The sequence below is a fragment of the Sceloporus undulatus genome, chromosome 2 (genome assembly GCF_019175285.1).
Source record: "Sceloporus undulatus isolate JIND9_A2432 ecotype Alabama chromosome 2, SceUnd_v1.1, whole genome shotgun sequence".
In the NCBI taxonomy this organism is placed as follows: Eukaryota; Metazoa; Chordata; class Lepidosauria; order Squamata; family Phrynosomatidae; genus Sceloporus; species Sceloporus undulatus.
Genome location: NC_056523.1, coordinates 1,359,598 through 1,376,908, shown reverse-complemented (window position 1 = coordinate 1,376,908; position 17,311 = coordinate 1,359,598). Strand labels below are relative to the sequence as shown.

General features: G+C 44.3%; 2 protein-coding genes across 3 annotated transcripts in view; one reads left to right on the top strand and one right to left on the bottom strand.

Moving 5' to 3' along the window:
• Positions 1 to 17,311, bottom strand: part of LOC121923017 (zinc finger protein 239-like) — a 58,962-nt gene that overhangs the window by 6,666 nt on the left and 34,985 nt on the right. Inside the window, exon 1 of one of the 2 annotated variants that reach the window (XM_042453108.1) lies at positions 7,293 to 7,590. The exons of the other annotated variant lie outside the window; for it this stretch is intronic. Within the exon in view, the coding sequence (XP_042309042.1) occupies positions 7,293 to 7,347 (55 nt within the window). The 5' untranslated portion in view covers positions 7,348 to 7,590. Of the gene's footprint in view, positions 1 to 7,292; positions 7,591 to 17,311 lie in introns of those variants that run through there. 2 annotated transcript variants of the gene reach the window in all.
• On the top strand, positions 2,167 to 17,013 carry LOC121923011 (major histocompatibility complex class I-related gene protein-like). Its single transcript, XM_042453082.1, has 6 exons — positions 2,167 to 2,330; positions 5,688 to 5,972; positions 10,166 to 10,441; positions 13,811 to 14,095; positions 14,406 to 14,558; positions 16,524 to 17,013. The coding sequence occupies exons 1-6, from the start codon at positions 2,216 to 2,218 to the stop codon at positions 16,598 to 16,600; spliced, it is 1,191 nt and encodes a 396-aa protein (XP_042309016.1). The 5' UTR covers positions 2,167 to 2,215; the 3' UTR covers positions 16,601 to 17,013.

Below are 17,311 nucleotides of genomic sequence, written 5' to 3'. Positions count from 1 at the left end.
CCATTTATTACAAGGGGTATAGGGTATCACATAAATGTACAAATGTTACAATATGTCTAATATACTTTATAATTGTAACATTTCTTTGATACCCCTTATATAAAATGGCAAGTCAAGGGTTTGCTATTATATAATATCTAATATCATATTTTTTGCAATATTAAATGTTTATAATTTATTTTATTTTGCCTATATAATTCACTTCCGCATTTGTTGTTGTTTTTGTTTTTTACACATACCGGATCACTTGTGCACTTTTTGCACTTAATTTTTTTGCGAAATAATTATTATATATATATATATGTGGCAATTAGTAATTGATTTGTGCAGTCTTTGCTATGCTTGACAGCAATGCAAAACAGCATATCATTTTATCGCTTTTTTTTGCAATACCTAATCACTTGTGCATTTCCATTTTAAAGTGCGGAATCACTTGTTGCAGTTATTTATTTATTTATTTATTTAATTTATTTGCAGCATTTTTACCCCAATTTTCATCAAAAGGCTCTCCAGAATGGCTTAATAATTTATACATTGGTTAATACTTTTTTTTGCTATGCACAAATCGCATTATCCAACTGCTGGTTGCATTTTGGTGGGCAATGAGTAAAAATGTGCAATATATTTGCAATAAATAAATTTTTTGCAAGTTTGTTTTTGGTTTAACTTCCATTGATTAACCTTCCATTGCAAAATAATTTCTAAAACAAACAACATCTCAGGTACACGCTTTTGATTTCAACCCTTTGGGTTAAGCCTATCCGGTAGGTGGGCATCAGAAGAATGGCTTCCTTTTGTAAAAGCATGGCTTTTTATTGTTTGGTGTCATATCCAGGGTTAGCCATTTGTCAGCCATATAGCAAAGTGCAACTTTATCCATAATCCACCAAAAAGCGATAAAAGCGATACATTTATTAGTCCAAACCAAATTAGGGTTGCCCCATGTTCTTTTCCCAAAAAACTGGAACAAAAAGTATGCCAGACAGGAGATTGGGGCGGTTTGTCAAACCCAGCCGCATAAAAAAGCCCCCTACCACCACGTTTGATATTTAACATGCTTCATTACACCCCCCCCCCCCAATATCCATGGATTCAACCAGCCAAGGGCTTTAAAATATTACAAAAATACACAAATCCCCCCAAAAGCAAACCTTGACTATTGTATATAAGGGAATAGCCATTTGGCTATTCAAGTCTATTTAATGGCACTTTTGGAAGCAAACCCTGGCGGATGCACCAGGGTCCCACTGTATTTCGAGTTGTTGTTTGGTTATATATTGCCGTCCATTTCATTCTGGGGTTTAGTTTGTTGCTTCAACTGGCGCAGCTGCAGGGACATTTTTCCAAGCCTGGGATTTCTCTGGTTTTCTGGGACAAATGGTAAACCTAACCCAAATGCTCAAAATGCACGATGCAAGCTTTCGAAGATCCAGTGGCTTCTTCATCAGGCCAAGATGTTAAAAATCTAGCCAGGAAGTTCCTCCTAATGTTGAGATGGAATCTCTTTTCCTGGAGCTTGCATCCATTGCTCTGGGTCCTAGTCTCTGGAGCAGCAGAAAACAAGCTTGCTCCCTCCTCAATATGACATCCCTTCAAATATTTAAACAGGGTTATCACATCACCTCTTTAACCTTCTCTTCTCCAGGCTGGACATCCCCAGCTCCCTAAGTCGTTCCTCATAGGGCATGGCTTCACCACCAGGTTCACCATTTTAGTTGCCCTCCTTTGGACACATGGCTCCAGTTTCTCCACATCCTTTATGAATTGTATTGCCCAGAACTGGACATGGGCATATTTAGGTGGAATCTCATTTTCTTGTCATTGTAATCCACCGGTTCGTATTCTGGATTCTGGGGCAGCAGAAGATAAGCTGGCTCCATCTTCTATGGCATCTCTGATATAAAGATTGCTACCTCTCCAGAAGCTGCTCCTCAGAGGGCTTGGTGGTTTCCAGACCTTTGACCACCTTGCTTTGTCCTCCTCTGGACACACTCCAGGTTGCCCATGTCCTTCTTGAATTGTGGTGCCCAGAACTGGACACAGACAAGACTCATCTCGCTGAGCTCCGTAGTCTACAGACCTTTGGTTACCTTGGTCTCTCTTCTCTGGACACCTTCCAGCTTGTCAATGTCCTCCATAAGCAAATAAATATCCCTGCCCCCTTTGCAAATCTCTTGCTCTGACGGACATTGCAGGAATGTAATTGCCACTGCGTATGCTGGGCATTGCAAGCTTGCAAGACAGCTTGGACCTCCAGACCAAGATGGGTTGTCTTTGGTGGTGTCTCCTGATGCTAGGAGCTGTTGCCTTTCTGACGGAGGACTGTTCTGGTGAGTGTCCTGTGTGCTTACCTAGGGCTAGGGCCATTGCACTATAATACTGAGGGTTGCCTTTATGCTCTACAACTCTCCATGGGGCTGTTGGACTTATGTCTCTCCATCAAGTCAACCTTGACATCTGGGGACCCCATGAATGAGAGACCCCCCAAGTCATCAGCAGCCCTGCTCAGGCCTTGCAGACTATGATCCTGTTGCTAATGCTTGCTATGTTGTTGTTGTTGTGGTGGTGGTGGTTTCTGCTAGTCATTTCCAACATGACCCTAAGGCCATTGTGGAACTCATTTATTTGCTTCAAAGTCAATATCACGCTATAGCGTTATTATTCCACTTTAATGGCTATGGCTGCATGCTGTGTATTTCTATGGGTTGCAGTTTAATGAAGTAGTAGAGATCTCTGGCCAAGAATGCCCCTTCCTAAACTGTACAGCCATAGAAGTTAAAGTGGAATCATAGCACCACAATAGTGTGGCGTGATATTGTCAAGTCACCTCTCCAGTCCTTGCAACTTTCCAGTCTCAAGTTGAGTCTCATGTCTTTGCAAGATACTTTCTGGTTGAGTCCCAAATCCTTGGGAAGCTACTTTTAATTCAAGTCTCAAGCCAAGTCTGAAGACTATGCAAGATCGACCCTCAATTTGAGTTTCAAGTTCTTTCAAGATACTTTCCAGTCAATTCTCAAATCCTTGCAAGATACTTTCCAGTCTCAAGTTGACTCTCAAGCCCTTGTGCAAGATACTTCCCAGTCTCAAGATCCTTGCAAGATACTTTCAAGTCAAGTCCCGGTTGAGCGAGTCTGACACTTTTGTACTTTTTAATTGTGTTGTATTTGAATTTGTAAGCTGCTTTCTGTCCCAATTTTGGGAGAAATTGGGACAGAAAGCTATGAGTCTTCTCAGAAAAAGAAAAGGGTGCCCAACCTGAGGATAATGGAGCAGAGGACAGAATAGGGGAATTTCAGCACAGAATAAGTAAAGAGATAGTAGAGGAACACCTTGTTAATCTAAATGAATTTAAGTCTCCGGGACCAGATGAACTCCATCCAAGGGTATTAAAAGAACTGGCAAATGTAATATCGGAGCCATTGGCAATAATCTTTGAAAACTCCTGGAAAACAGGAGAGATCCCAGCAGACTGGCGGAGGGCAAACGTTGTCCCCATCTTCAAAAAGGGGAAAAAAGAGGATCCCAACAATTATCATCCAGTTAGTCTGACATCAGTACTAGGAAAGATTCTGGAGCAGATCATTAAACAGAGAGTCTGTGAAGATCTAGAAGGCAATGCCATCATCACAAAAAGTCAACATGGGTTTCAGAGAAAGAAGTCATGCCAGACAAACCTAATCTCTTTCTTTGATAAAATCACCAGCTTGGTAGATGAAGGGAATGCTGTGGATATAGTATATCTTGATTTCAGTAAGGCCTTTGACAAGGTTTCCCATGACATACTTGCAAACAAGCTGGTAAAATGTGGGCTAGACAAAGTAACTCTTAAATGGATCTGTAATTGGTTGACCGGCCGAACCCAAAGGGTGCTCAACAATGGCTCCTTTTCATCCTGGAGAGAAGTGACCAGTGGGGTGACCAGTGGGGCTCTGTCCTGGGCCCAGTACTATTCAACATCTTTATCAATGACCTGGATGACAGAAATGGGAGCATACTTATCAAATTTGCAGATGATACCAAATTAGGGGGAATAGCTAATACCCCAGAGGACAGGATTAAGATTCAAAATGACCTGAATAGACTAGAAAGCTGGGCCAAAGCTAGCAAAATGAAATTCAACACGGAGAAATGTAAGGTATTGCACTTAGGGCGGAAAAATAAAATGCACAGATATAGGATGGGTGACACCTGGCTGAATGAAACTACGTGTGAAAGGGATCTAGGAGTCCAAGTAGACCACAAGTTGAACATGAGTGAACAGTGTGATGCGGCAGCTAAAAAGGCCAATGCTATTTTAGGCTGCATCAATAGAAGTATAGTGTCTAGATCAAGAGAATAGTGCCACTCTATTCTGCTTTGGTCAGGCCCCACCTAGAATATTGTGTCCAGTTCTGGGCGCCACAATTCAGAAAGGACATTGAGAAACTGGAGCGTGTCCAAAGGAGGGCGACAAAAATGGTGAAGGGTCTGGAAACCATGCCCTATGAGGAACGACTTAGGGAGCTGGGGATGTTTAGCCTGGAGAAGTGAAGGTTAAGAGGTGATATGATCACCCTGTTTAAATATTTGAAAGGATGTCATATTGAAGAGGGAGCAAGCTTGTTTTCTGCTGCTCCAGAGAACAGAACCCGGAACAGTGGATGCAAGCTCCAGGAAAAGAGATTCCACCTGAACATTAGGAGGAACTTCCTGACAGTAAGGGCTGTTCGACAGTGGAATGCACTCCCTCGGAGGGTGATAGAGTCTCCTTCCTTGGAGGTCTTTAAACAGAGGCTGGATGGCCATCTGTCAGGGATGCTTTGATTTGGATTTCCTGCATGGCAGAAGGGGGTTGGACTGGATGGCCCTAGTGGTCTCTTCCAACTCTATGATTCTATGATTCTATGAGAAAGCGGGATATAAATAAATAGATAAATATTCTTCTTCTTCTAGAAGCAACAATGCACCCTCCTGTTTTTTGGCCAGGAAAGGGTCAGTGTGTGGTAGGATTGGGGATCTGGTGCCTTTGGGGTATTTACACCTTATACTGGTTTAATTATATTTAATGCCCACCTTTTAATGTTTTGTTTTTTCATTTGTAAGATGCTTTGTGTCCCAATTGTGGAGGGAATGCATAATAATAATAATAATAATAATAATAATAATAACAACAACAACAATAATGTCTTTAATTGTATTGTTTTTTACATTTGTAAGCCATTTTGAATACCAATTGTGGGGAGAAAGTGGGATACAACAACAACAACAACAACAACAATAATAATAATAATATAATTTGTATAATTTGTATTAGTGGATTTTATCTATTTTTATGAGATGTTTTAATGGTTTTTATATGGTCTGTAAACCGCTTTGATCTATGGAAAAGCGGTATACAAATAAAAGTTATTATTATTATTATTATTATTATTATTATTATTATAATATTTAGTATTATATTATACTATATTCTATAGATGATGATGATGATGATGATGATGATGATGATGATGATGATGATGATGATGATGGCGACTGGAGCACCCTCTTATCTTTTTCTTTTTGACCAGGAAAGGCTCAATCTGTTGGAGGGTTGTCAGATTTCAGGGTCTGGCCCGGAGACTCCAGTTTTTGAGGGCGACTCAACTTCAGGACTCCCTCTAATTTGGTTGCTTTCTGTTTCTGTCCCTCGTTTTTCTTCCTGCCAGGCAGCTCCTCTTCTTCCTCGCACTCCTTGCGCCTTTTGTACACGGTGCTGGCGGAGTTTGACCAGGAGCAGCCGGAGGTCACTGTGCTGGGCTACGTAGATGACCAGCTCATCTTTCGCTATGACAGCAGCACCAGGCAGATTCGGCCTCAAGTGGCCTGGATGAGCAAGATGAGAGCAGAGGACCCCCAGTATTGGGACAAGGAGATCCAGAGGATTCAGAGCTGGAGTCTTGAGCTGAAGCAGATGCTGAATATCTTCACCAGGCTCCCCATCGAGAAGAAGGGTAAGAGGAGGAAGGGGTATGTGGAGCACCGAAGGCTTCTGCCTGTCGTATTTATATTTCACTGCTTGGATTTTGCTTGGCTTTACCGTTTTTGCTTTTAATCTACCTAGGATCGTGTTGGCCTTTTCAGCTGCCGCATCACACTGTTGGCACATGTTTAGCCTGTTGGCTCATGTTCACTAAGACTTCCTTTTCCCATGTAGAGTCAGTTCTTTGTATCTGCAGGGGTTCTGTTCCAGACTCCCCTATAGATAGCAAAATCCAGGACCTCAAGTCCCGTTGTTCTTAATGGTGGACAACAACGCTGCTAAATGCTGTAGGTTTTATGATGCCTTGGGTCCCAGAATTTGTTTTTATTAATGGCAGTTCAGTTGGCTCTCTTCTTCCATGGGCTTGCCCTCTATGGATTGGAGCATCCATGAATGGCCTTGCCCCATTTCCCCCAGTGGCATTAGATGAAGACAGCTGCACCAATGCGGTTGCACTTGTTTTGTGCCGCCATTATGAACAACAGGACTTGATTCCCATGGATTTTGTTATTCCTGGGAGGAGGAGGTCTGGAACAGACCCCCCCCCCCCGATGCAAAGAGCCGTCTGTACATATGAAAAGAACCTATGAGTCTTGAGTACCAGAGCCTGAACATGAGCCAGTTGTGTGATGTGGCAGCTAAAAAGGCCAATGCAATTCTATGCTGTGTCAATAGGAGTGCAGTGTCCAGATTGAGGGAAGTCATAGTGCCACTCTATTCTGGTTTGGTCAGCTCTCTTGCACACTGATATTTCAGATGATGCCCCTGTATTGTTAGACTTGGAATGAACTACCAGAAGAGATTTGACAGCTGAATATGCTTTCCTAATTCAAAAGAGCATTCAAGTCCAATCTCTTCCAGCAAGTCAATCCTGTGCAGAAAATGTTGTAGTTGGGGACTACACTAAGGCTGTATCTGCACTGCAGAAATAATCCAGTTTGACACCACTTTAACTGCTGGGGCTCAATGCTATGGAGTCCTGGGAATTATAGTTAAGTAATTAATTAATTTGTTTACTTAGTGTGTCATCTCACAGAGCAGGCTAAATATCTCACAAAACGACAAGCCCCAGAATTCCACAGCATTTAGCTATAACAGTTAAAGTGGTGTCAAGCTGGATTACTTCTGCAGTGTGGACACAGCCTCAGTCAACCAATTTTTTTTTAATGAGATCAGTTTGCTGTAGTATGAAGAAAGGAGTTGGTGGAGGAAGCTAGGAGCATCTTTAAGACTAGACCAAATGATTTATATTTTAGCTTTGGATATAACTCAGTTCAGCTGTTTTTCTTACCAGTCCTGCTTTGAAATTTTGTTGTTGTTCCGGAAGCACCACTTGGAAGTCCCATATTGTATGTTCAGGAACATGGAAATACTCTGCAAGTGGTATAAATCAAGTAGCCTTAAAGATGCTGCCAGATCTTCTTTAGGGTGAGGGCTTCAACTCCCAGAAAACCCTCCACCAGCAAAGCCACTGGTCATGATGGTGGGAGGATTTTGGGAACTGTAGTCCATGCTCTAACAAAAGCTGATCCAGGCCAATCGAACGCAGAGAGCCAGCTGTGAAAGATCTGTAGACTTTGCAAAGTGAAAGGTAAACCAATGCAGATCTTTTCTGGGAATGTTCCCGACCCAGCGTTTAATGCAAAATAAACAACGGGGTTAAAAATCCTCCCCCATGAAATTATTTAACCTTTGGAATTCAGGTTTGTTTTCTTTAAGCTAGAAAGGACAAATACACACTGAACCTGCCCAGTTTGGAGTGGCTGCAGTCTAGCAGAATCACTAAATCCTAAAATCGTACAATCATAGAGTAGGAGGAGCAAAAGAAGTCCCATCTGCCATGTCGAGATGGGGATGGTGAGATGGCCATCCAGCCTTGGCTTCAAAACAAAGGTTTAAAATCTCATTAAACTACCTATAAAATTAAAATGAGTTTTAAAAATACTATGACTACTAATAAACCAAATAATAAATAAAGCAGAAATAGTTTCTGAGTTTGCATTTCTTTCTCTGCTAGAAGGGGAGAGAGTCCACAACCCTCCAAAGCCATCTATCATGCTGTTGAACACAGAACAGAATCATAGAATATTTGGAAAGAACCCCAAAGGCTATATTGTCCAACCCCATGCCATGCTAAAGCACTCCCAAGAAATGCCCTTCCAACTTTGGTTTGCAAACATTCAACACGGTTTTCCCTCTGCTCCCTCCAAGGCGGCGTGTTTCACTGCTTATCTTCAGGAAGTTCTTCCTAACATTTAAGTAGAACCTTTTTTCCTGTAGTTTGAACCCATTGCTATGTAACTTTGGGGCTGAACAGACCATTCTTTGTTGGATTGGTGCCGACACCCACATGCCACCAGCCTTTCCACGGCACAAAAAGGACCAGCAAAAAGTGGCTCCTATTTACGCTGCAGGGAGGGTGCCATAGCTGCTAGCACTGCAGCTTTTTGGCGCTCCTTTGGTGCTGCATTAGAGGAGCGCCATGATGCTGCCAGCCATGTGGTGGGGAATGCAGCATCATGTCAGCATGGGGGCAGAGTTGGGGGTGCGCTGTGCAGACTCCATGCCCCAACTCCGCCCCCATGCTAGCCTTTGATGCTGGTCTCTACATCTCTTTGTCTCTGGAGCAGCAGAAAACAAGCTTGCTCCATCCTCCATATGATACCCCTTTATCTGAGGGTGTGAGGCCACTCAATGCCACTCCTTTCTACTTCAAGCTTTAGTGCATAATTTACTGAAGAGATGTTGCTGCAAAGCAATGTTCATAATCTGGCTTTCCTTCACCACCCTCCTAAAGCCAATGCAGCTAAAAAATGTCCACCCGACAGAGGCTGACTAGGAGAGTTGTGGATGGTGTTAGCCATTGTGCATTTTTCTAAAATTTTGGTGTGTGAGGTATTCCTCATGACCTCAAATGGGCCCTGCCAGGCTGTCCGCCATTATCCCCAAATGGCAGGACATGTACACCCTGCGGCCAGCCTTATGAGACCTCCAGGGAACATTACCCTCAGACTTGCCCAACAGGTAGTTTGGGAGTCGCCAATGGGACTACCATCACCTCCAATAATCAGAAGAATGTACAATGTTTGTTTAAGATCCTCACCGGATGAGCTGGCTATCAATTTTACTCCTTCCCCATTTCCCTTGATTGTTGCCAGACCAGATTGTGTCACCCAAACATTCAGACATCTTTGTCTGGAACATCAAGCACCTTTGCCCAGGGCTAGTTTTCGCCCTTAAAAATCTCTGTAAAAATCCCCTCAGTGTGCTATTTCAAATTTCTGAGCTCTGATTTAGCCCCAGCACTTCTGATCAACCAACGGTCTCTGAACGTCTGTGTCTCACTCCATCTCATCTGATTGGACTTCAGAAGCAAGTCTCATCTAGATAATAAGTATCACCTGTAGTGCTGCCTTTTCCAAAGCTAACCTCTGATTCCCTGAGCCTTGAATGAATGAGTATGTGATAGTGAATTGCTGTGTGTTTTCCCCTTTCAATAAAAATACAGCCATCCCTCCAAATTCACGGGGGATCCATTCCGGAGACCCCTGCCAATTTGAAATTTCACTGATGCTCAAGTGCCTAATTGAGGCAAGGCCTCAGCCGGCGCGGCCTTGCCTTGGCTAGAGCTCCACCATGCTGGCTGGGAGAATCGCCGCACCAAGGCAAGGCCATGCTGGCATGAAGAAGCCTGCGCTGGCTGAGGCCTTGCCTCAGTAAGGTAAAGAGGGAGGGAGGGAGGGAGGGAAGGAAGGAAGGAAGGAAGGAAGAAAAGAGAGGAGGGAGGGAGGACTTGCCATTGAAGATTAATCGAAGCTGCGAATTGCAAGTCCGCAGATACAGAGGGACGACAGTATACTTTCATTGGAGAAGTCTGTCTCTGCTTCATTTGTTAATTCCTCGGTCCCTTGGTGTACAGATGGGAAACGATTTCACTGGGTCCTTGTAGTCAGCCCCCCTCAATTTTGAGCTAAATAACCCCCCGCCCCCCAATTAGAATTTTGGCTACAGTGACTATAAAATTGTTTTTTAAAAAAGAGTTTTGCTTTAATTAAAAAAATTAAAAAAAAAAGAGTTTTGCTTTCGGAGGCTTTGCTAATTTTAGGGGCGGAGGCAGGGAAGAAAACAGCTTCTGACTTGGCCACCTTTCTATGTCTCCTTCAGTTGCCCCTACCTTGCAGTATATGGAAGGCTGCAAGGTTCTCAGCAATGGGAATAACGAAGGCTACGCCGCGTCCGCTTATGACGGGCGGAGGTTTCTCACCTTTGACCGGCAGGCCGTGAACTGGAGAGCCGCTGACTTCATGGGCCACGTATTGCGGTTGATGTTTCTCAGGAACAGCAATCAAACACAAAAATTAAAGTCCTACCTGGAGGAGGAGTGCATTGAGCAGCTCAGGAAATTCTTAGAGATTGGGAAAGAGGCCCTGCTGAGGAAAGGTAAGAAGGGAGAGAGCTGTGCCCTCTCTAGCCTTAAGCCAGGACTTAAGAACTGATCTGTGTAAAGAGGCATCACTAGTTGTGTGTGGTTAGGTATGGACTCTACCAGGTGACACTGCAAAGGGGTGTACAACCGCAGAAGGTACGGACCCAAAAGAGGGGTGACATCCAGTGGGGTCCTCTTCCTGCTGTGGGCAGCATAGTGCTGCCGCCACTGGCACTTAACCCTGCTTCCTGCTGCTGTGGCTCTGTTCCCGAGGAGCATGCCAAGGCAGCAGAAGAAGAGGAGGAAGGGAGAGTGCGCTTCTCTTAGCTTTTGTCCAGGAAAGCAGCCAAGAGCTGACAACAATTCCAAACAAACCCAAGGTCTCCACGCAGAGTTTGGGGAGCAAGGCAAGTCTTGAAAAGCAGACTTACAGGCAAAAGGCAGAGTCCAGAAATGAAATCATTAGTCAGTCTGAGTGGAAGCCAAAGGGCCAAACCAAGAAGGTCAAGGGTTCCAGAAAAGCAGAAGGGTCAGGTCAGTCCGTAGTTCAAAGGTTCAAGTCAAGAAATCGATACTGTAAGAATGAGACCTTGGTCTGGGGGAATTTATCATTAGATCAAATAGAGGAGTGGTCTCTAGTACTGTTTACGAAGGTAGACAAGTTAATAAAAGGTCAACAGAGACAAGTTTTATGAAAACTGACTACTGTACTGTTTATTATTCATACACATGTAAGAAAATCATATATTCACATAATCACCCAAGAACTCAAGAGTATACACTGCACCAGTGTCATACGCAGGTGCCTTTTATGCGGCTTTCAGTTTACGCTGAAAGCCACGCGATGGAAGTTGAATGGCGTGTGCGCCATGCACGAATCCCATTATTTTCAATGTGGCTCGAGCATACGTTTTATTTGCCTTACGCGGAGGGATCCGGAAAGGTAAGCATTGGAGAGAGTACAAGAGGCTTCACTAAAAGTAATATTTACCTGTATTGCGATGCTCCAAGGTCCAAATTGATGAAGACTCTGCTGCACGGAGGGGAAGGGGGGGAGCGGCTAGAGGATTGGAACTATATCAGAATTCAGATAGACATGGAGTCTACCTGGATTCTAACACAGAACACTGAACAAAGGATTTGGGGATCCTTAAGTAAGCCAAAACCTAGCCTTATAGAATCATAGAATCGTAGAGTTGGAAGAGACCGCAAGGGCCATCCAGTCCAACCCCTTTTTGCCATGCAGGAAATCCAAATCAAAGCATCCCCAACACATGGCCATCCAGCCTCGTTTAAAGACCTCCAAGGAAGGAGAATCCACTACGCTCCAAGGGAGTGTGTTCCACTGTCGAACAGCCCTTACTGTCAGGAAGTTCTTCCTAGTGTTGAGGTGTAATCTCTTTTCCTGGAGCTTGCATCCATTGTTCCGGGTCCTGTTCTCTGGAGCAGCAGAAAAGAAGCTTGCTCCCTCCTCAATATGACATCCTTTCAAATATTTAAACAGGGCTATCATATCACCTCTTAACCTTCTCTTCTCCAGGCTAAACATCCCCAGCTCCCTGAGTCATTCCTCATAGGGCATGGTTTCCAGACCTTTCACCATTTTAGTTGCCCTCCTTTGGACACGCTCCAGTTTCTCAATGTCCTTTTTGAATTGTGGTGCCCAGAACTGGACACAATATTCCAGGTGGGGCCTGACCAGAGCATAATACAATGGCACAATTACTTTTCTTGATCTAGACACTATACTTTTATTGATGCAGCCTAAAATTGCATTGGCCTTTTTAGCTGCCGCATCACACTGTTGACTCATGTTCAAGTGCAGTACCTTACATTTCTCTGTGTTGCATTTCATTTTGTTAGCTTTGGCCCGGCTTTCTAGTCTATTCAGATCATTTTGAATGTTGATCCTGTCCTCTGGAGTATTATCTACTCCTCCTAATTTGGTGTCATCTGCAAATTTGATCACTGTTTTTATATTGTAACCCGCCTTGATCTTTGGAAAGGCGGGCTATAAATAAAGATTTTATTATTATTATTTAAGTATGCTCCCAATTCTGTCATCCAGGTCATTGATAAAGATGTTGAATAGCACTGGGCCCAGGACAGAGCCCTGTGGGACCCCACTGGTCACTTCTCTCCAGGATGAAAAGGAGCCATTGTTCAGCACCCTTAGGTGGAGAGTTGTTTATCTTACTTCAAAGCAAAGCCAAATCTACATATTAAAGATTGCTTGATCTATAGATAGTCTCCAAGGTGAGAATAGTTTTCTGATGGCTCTGACCTGGGAAAACATCCTGGGCCATAAATCTGCCCAAAGGCGTGAATGACTTTCCCTGATGGCAGCTCCTATCTTGGCCTCTTTGCTCTGTTTCAGTGGTGCACATGATGCTCTCGCCTTGCTTCCATGGAGGACTCCAGTGTCATCTCTCCCATCAGGCACTCCACATAGAGTCATGAGAGGAAAGCCATGCACACTATGGATGTTATAGCTCCAATACTCATAACAATACAGAGAGTCAGGAAACATGATGCTTTCACCAGGGAACTCAGATAGCTTCTGACAAATCCCAGGGATTTATCATAAGCTCTCATGAATGCAGGTGGCCTTTGATGGGCTGGTGTTTTGCATAAAGCTTCCTCAAGCTACGGAGGCATGCCCTTTCAGGTCTTCTCTGGCTGAAGATGGGTATTTGGTTGTCCTTGGCCTTCATGTCTACAGTACTAGAAGGCTCTGCTGCTGGGAAGTTTGGCTCCTTGTTGTCTTCTAAAGCCATGGACTCTGCTGGAGCTCTTCAGGGCAGAGCTAGGGCCAGCCTGAGCCTCAAATTCAGGCTGAGGTTCCAGCTCACCCTCAGAGTCCTCCCCTGAATCCTCTGCCAGGCTGGACCTCACATCATTTCCTCCCTGTGGGCTCCCTCCTCATGAGGAAGCTGCATTGAGGAGAAGGAGGGATAGAATAATAGAATCCTAGAGTTGGAAGAGATCCCAAGGGCCATCAAGCCCAACCCCATTCTGCCATGCAGGAACTCTCAATCAAAGCATTCCCGACAGATGGCCATCCAGTCTCTGTTTAAAGATCTACAAATTGTCAATTAAAAATTAAATTTTAATTTTAAAATTCTTTCAAATTTTATGAAAAAAATCTTACAAAATTTTAACTATAATTTTCATTTTGCTCGTTGTTTTTATTGCCATTACATGCCGTGGCTTATGGGAATCACGATGTATGAATAATCTTAGTACAAAAAATATTACTAAGGATGCTTATGGTGTGGTATGGGAGGAGGTCAACGGTGTGGACAGGTTATACCATGGAGTTACTGCACTGAATGATGCCAACTCTAGGATGCTGCTGCTCACAAATGTTATTCTATTTGCAGAGTCCCCGGTAGTGAAGGCTACCCGTTGGGTAGGGAACGACAGCCTGCAAATCCTTGTCTGCCAAGCCTACGGCTTCTACCCCAAGGAGATTGACATCACCTGGAGGAAGGATGGTGAGGTTTGGGAACAGGACCACTTCCCCAATGCTGTCGCTCCCAACTCGGATGGGACATACCACACCTGGCTCAGTGTTCAGATTGACCCAAAAGACCGGGATCGCTACCAGTGCCATGTGGAACACGACAGTTTCCAAGACCCTCTGGATGTGGCTTGGGAGGATTCTGGTGAGAAACTGGGGGAGGCAGTATTTGTTTCTGTGTGAAAGTGCACATGCATACCCTGGTTTTGTTCTCTTTCACTGTAAAGCCACCTTTTGCATGCTGCCCACCTCCTGGCACAGCCATATTGCAGTTGGTACAGGGGCATCTAAGAAGTGTTTGACTATATCCCTGTCGTTAGATGCACAACAGGGACATCATCTTGTAGGAGTGCAGTAGGATGCTTTTACCATAGAATCATACTCCTAGTTGGAAGGAACCCATAGATAGATATACATTAATATATATATATATTAAATACATAACTATATTTCAGAGCGACATCCCAGGAATCACTCCACTTTTAGACAGAAGGAATTGGGGAACAGGACTCAAGAGTGCAGTGCAGTGGCTTCCTCTTTCTGCACGGAAAGGACAGAGGATGTGATTTCAGCTGTGTTGAATCTGAAAGACACCGTGGAAAAGGCTAGTAAGTGATTCTCTAAAGAAGTGAAAGTAATAGCCCTGAGTAGTTTTTGCAATGTCCTTATTCACCCAGTAGCTGCTGTGAGGTTGTAAGGTATAAATGTCCATTGCGCAGTGGTAGCTTGTACAGTGACTGATGCAGCATGGCCCTGATGTGCAGTGGACACTGGTATACACAGAGGTATGTACCTGGACACTGGCTATGTGCCGGCAGCAAGTGTAGTGCCCAATGGGTATATCGTGCCCAGGGAGTATGAGAAGTGCCAAAGTGCATAAGAAGTGCCCAGTGCAAATCAGAAGTATCTGATGCACATCAGAACTCCCTGATTATCATAGGGAGCACCCAGTGCACATCAGATGTTCCCAATGAACATAGGGAGCATCCGGTGTTCATCAGAAGTCTATGATGAACATAAGGATCACCTAGCACACATCAGATGTCCCCGATGAACATAGGGAGCATCTGGTGTGCATCAGAAGTTCATGATGAACATAAGGATCACCTAGTGCACATCAGAAGTCCCCGGTGAACATAGGGAGCACCTGTCATGCATCAGATCTCCCTGATGAACATAATGAGCACCCAGTGTGCATCAGAAATCCATGATGAACATAGGGAGCACCCAGCGCGCATCAGAAGTCCATGATGAACATAGGGAGCACCTGGTTCACATCAGAAATGCCAAATGCACATTGGGAGCATCTAGTACAGATCAGAAGTTCTGGATGCATATTGAGAGCATCTGATGCACATCAGAAGTGCCAAATGAATATTATGAGTTCCCAGTGCACATCTGAAGTGCCTGATACACATTGGGAGTACCCAGTGCACATTTGAGGTGTCTGATACATACTGAAAGCACCCAGTGCACATCAGAAGTGCCTGATGTACATTGGGAGCACCTGGTGCACATCAGAAATGCCCAGTGCATATTGGGAACATCCAGTGCACCACTGCATGTAGGATGCAGCTGATGCACATTGGGATACTTTTATTGGAGCCTGTATGCATGTTTTTGCCATTCACTGACAGGATGTTATTGAATTTCTGCAACATATCTATGGCCCATTACAAACAGGCATAAAAATACGGACTGGGTCCGTACTAGCGTTAGGAAGGGGTGTCACTTCTTGACGCCCCTAACCCTAGTATGGACCAAGTCTGTACAAAATGGCCATGCCCTAAACGGGGCGGCTCGGTTGTGACGTAGTGGGGCTGCACGAGGGCGCCTAGAGTGCCCTTTCTGCGGCCCCGGAAGGAGCTCCGTTTCGGAGCTCCTTCCAGCTTTGCGTCGCTGGGGGCAGCCTTTACATGGCTGCGCCAGCGACGCAAAGGAGAAAGGGGCCAAGCGGCCCTTTTCTCCTCCTCCCCGCCGCTGCCGCCAGGTGTCCTTGGGGCTTGATGCCCCTAGGACACCCCTTTGCAGGCCGTGGGGAAGCGGCCTTTTGCAGCTTCCCTGTGGCCTGGAAAGTGGCAGATCGGGGCCTCGGAAGCTGCCGTTGCGGCAGCTGAGGCCCTGATCCGGCGGGGAAAGGTCCGGTTACAGGTCGCCCCAAACGGGTGGTCTGTAACACGCCTAAGGATTCGTACAGTTCTGAAATGTAGCTTATGTGTTTGCGTGTTCCTAAATACAGCCTACAATGTTTTATGTGTTCCTTAAGGAAAACATAGAGGGCATTTGGTATCCACTGGGATTTGGTTCTAGAACTCCCTGTGGATACCAAAATCTGTGGATGCTCAAGTCCCATGATATACAGTGGTCTAGTAAAATGATGTCCCTTATATAAAATGGCGAAATCAAAGATATTTTTTGCAATTTTCAAATTTTTTTTGCAATTTATTTTGAAAAATGTTTTTTGAGCATGCTGCCAAGGATGATTTAATCTGTGGATAAAGAATACGTGGAGACAGAGAGCCGACAGTAGCACACTCCTAACTCAGTGTCATTATTTTCATCCCCTTTGCAAGTGAGATGCTTTGAGAAGCGGCTGTCCGACCTGGAGAACACGGTGGAAAACCTCACATGCCAAAGTAAAAATGAATAAATTCTGCTGGGTTGAAGGACACAAATCAAATGAGGTCAAAGCAATGGAAGCACCCGAGCATCCCTTTTGTGAAGTTAGAGAAGAGGTGGAGAAAACAGTAGACTTTTAAAACATTAAAAAAAACCCCAAATGGTGGAAGGAATAACCAAAAATGTTTCTTGTTTATGTCATAAACTTGTATGAGCCACACATGATAGCTTTACTTAGTTTGCTTTCTCAGATATAAAACAGGGGAAAAGCTTATTCTCCCCTTTAGCTGTCTGCTGGTTATTCAAGCGTGTTTTCCTTTTTAATTAGCCACCGCAAAAAACTGAAGGATTTTTTTTGTTCTTTAATAAAGGGAAATAAAGGAAGAATATGATACAAAAACTGGGATACTGTACTAATAAACCTCCCTATATTTCCAACATACAGACAGGAGTTTTGGTAGTGTCTTTGTGCAAGCGTAAATTCCCACACAGAAGTGGATGGACAGTTTCATCCACTAATCCTCCCATTTGACTTTGTACTCCCTCTCAAAATGGCAACCTGAAACGATGGGAATGTCATTTCCATCTCCTAACATTTTGAGAGGGACTGCAGACCAAGAGGGAGATATCTGGGCTTCTTCTGTGTGCACGCACATCTATTTTTGGGTAGAAATGGGCTCCTGGGCCACCTTTTGCTGAAATGTTTTAGCTACTGGAGCCCCCCTCGACATGGCGAACCACT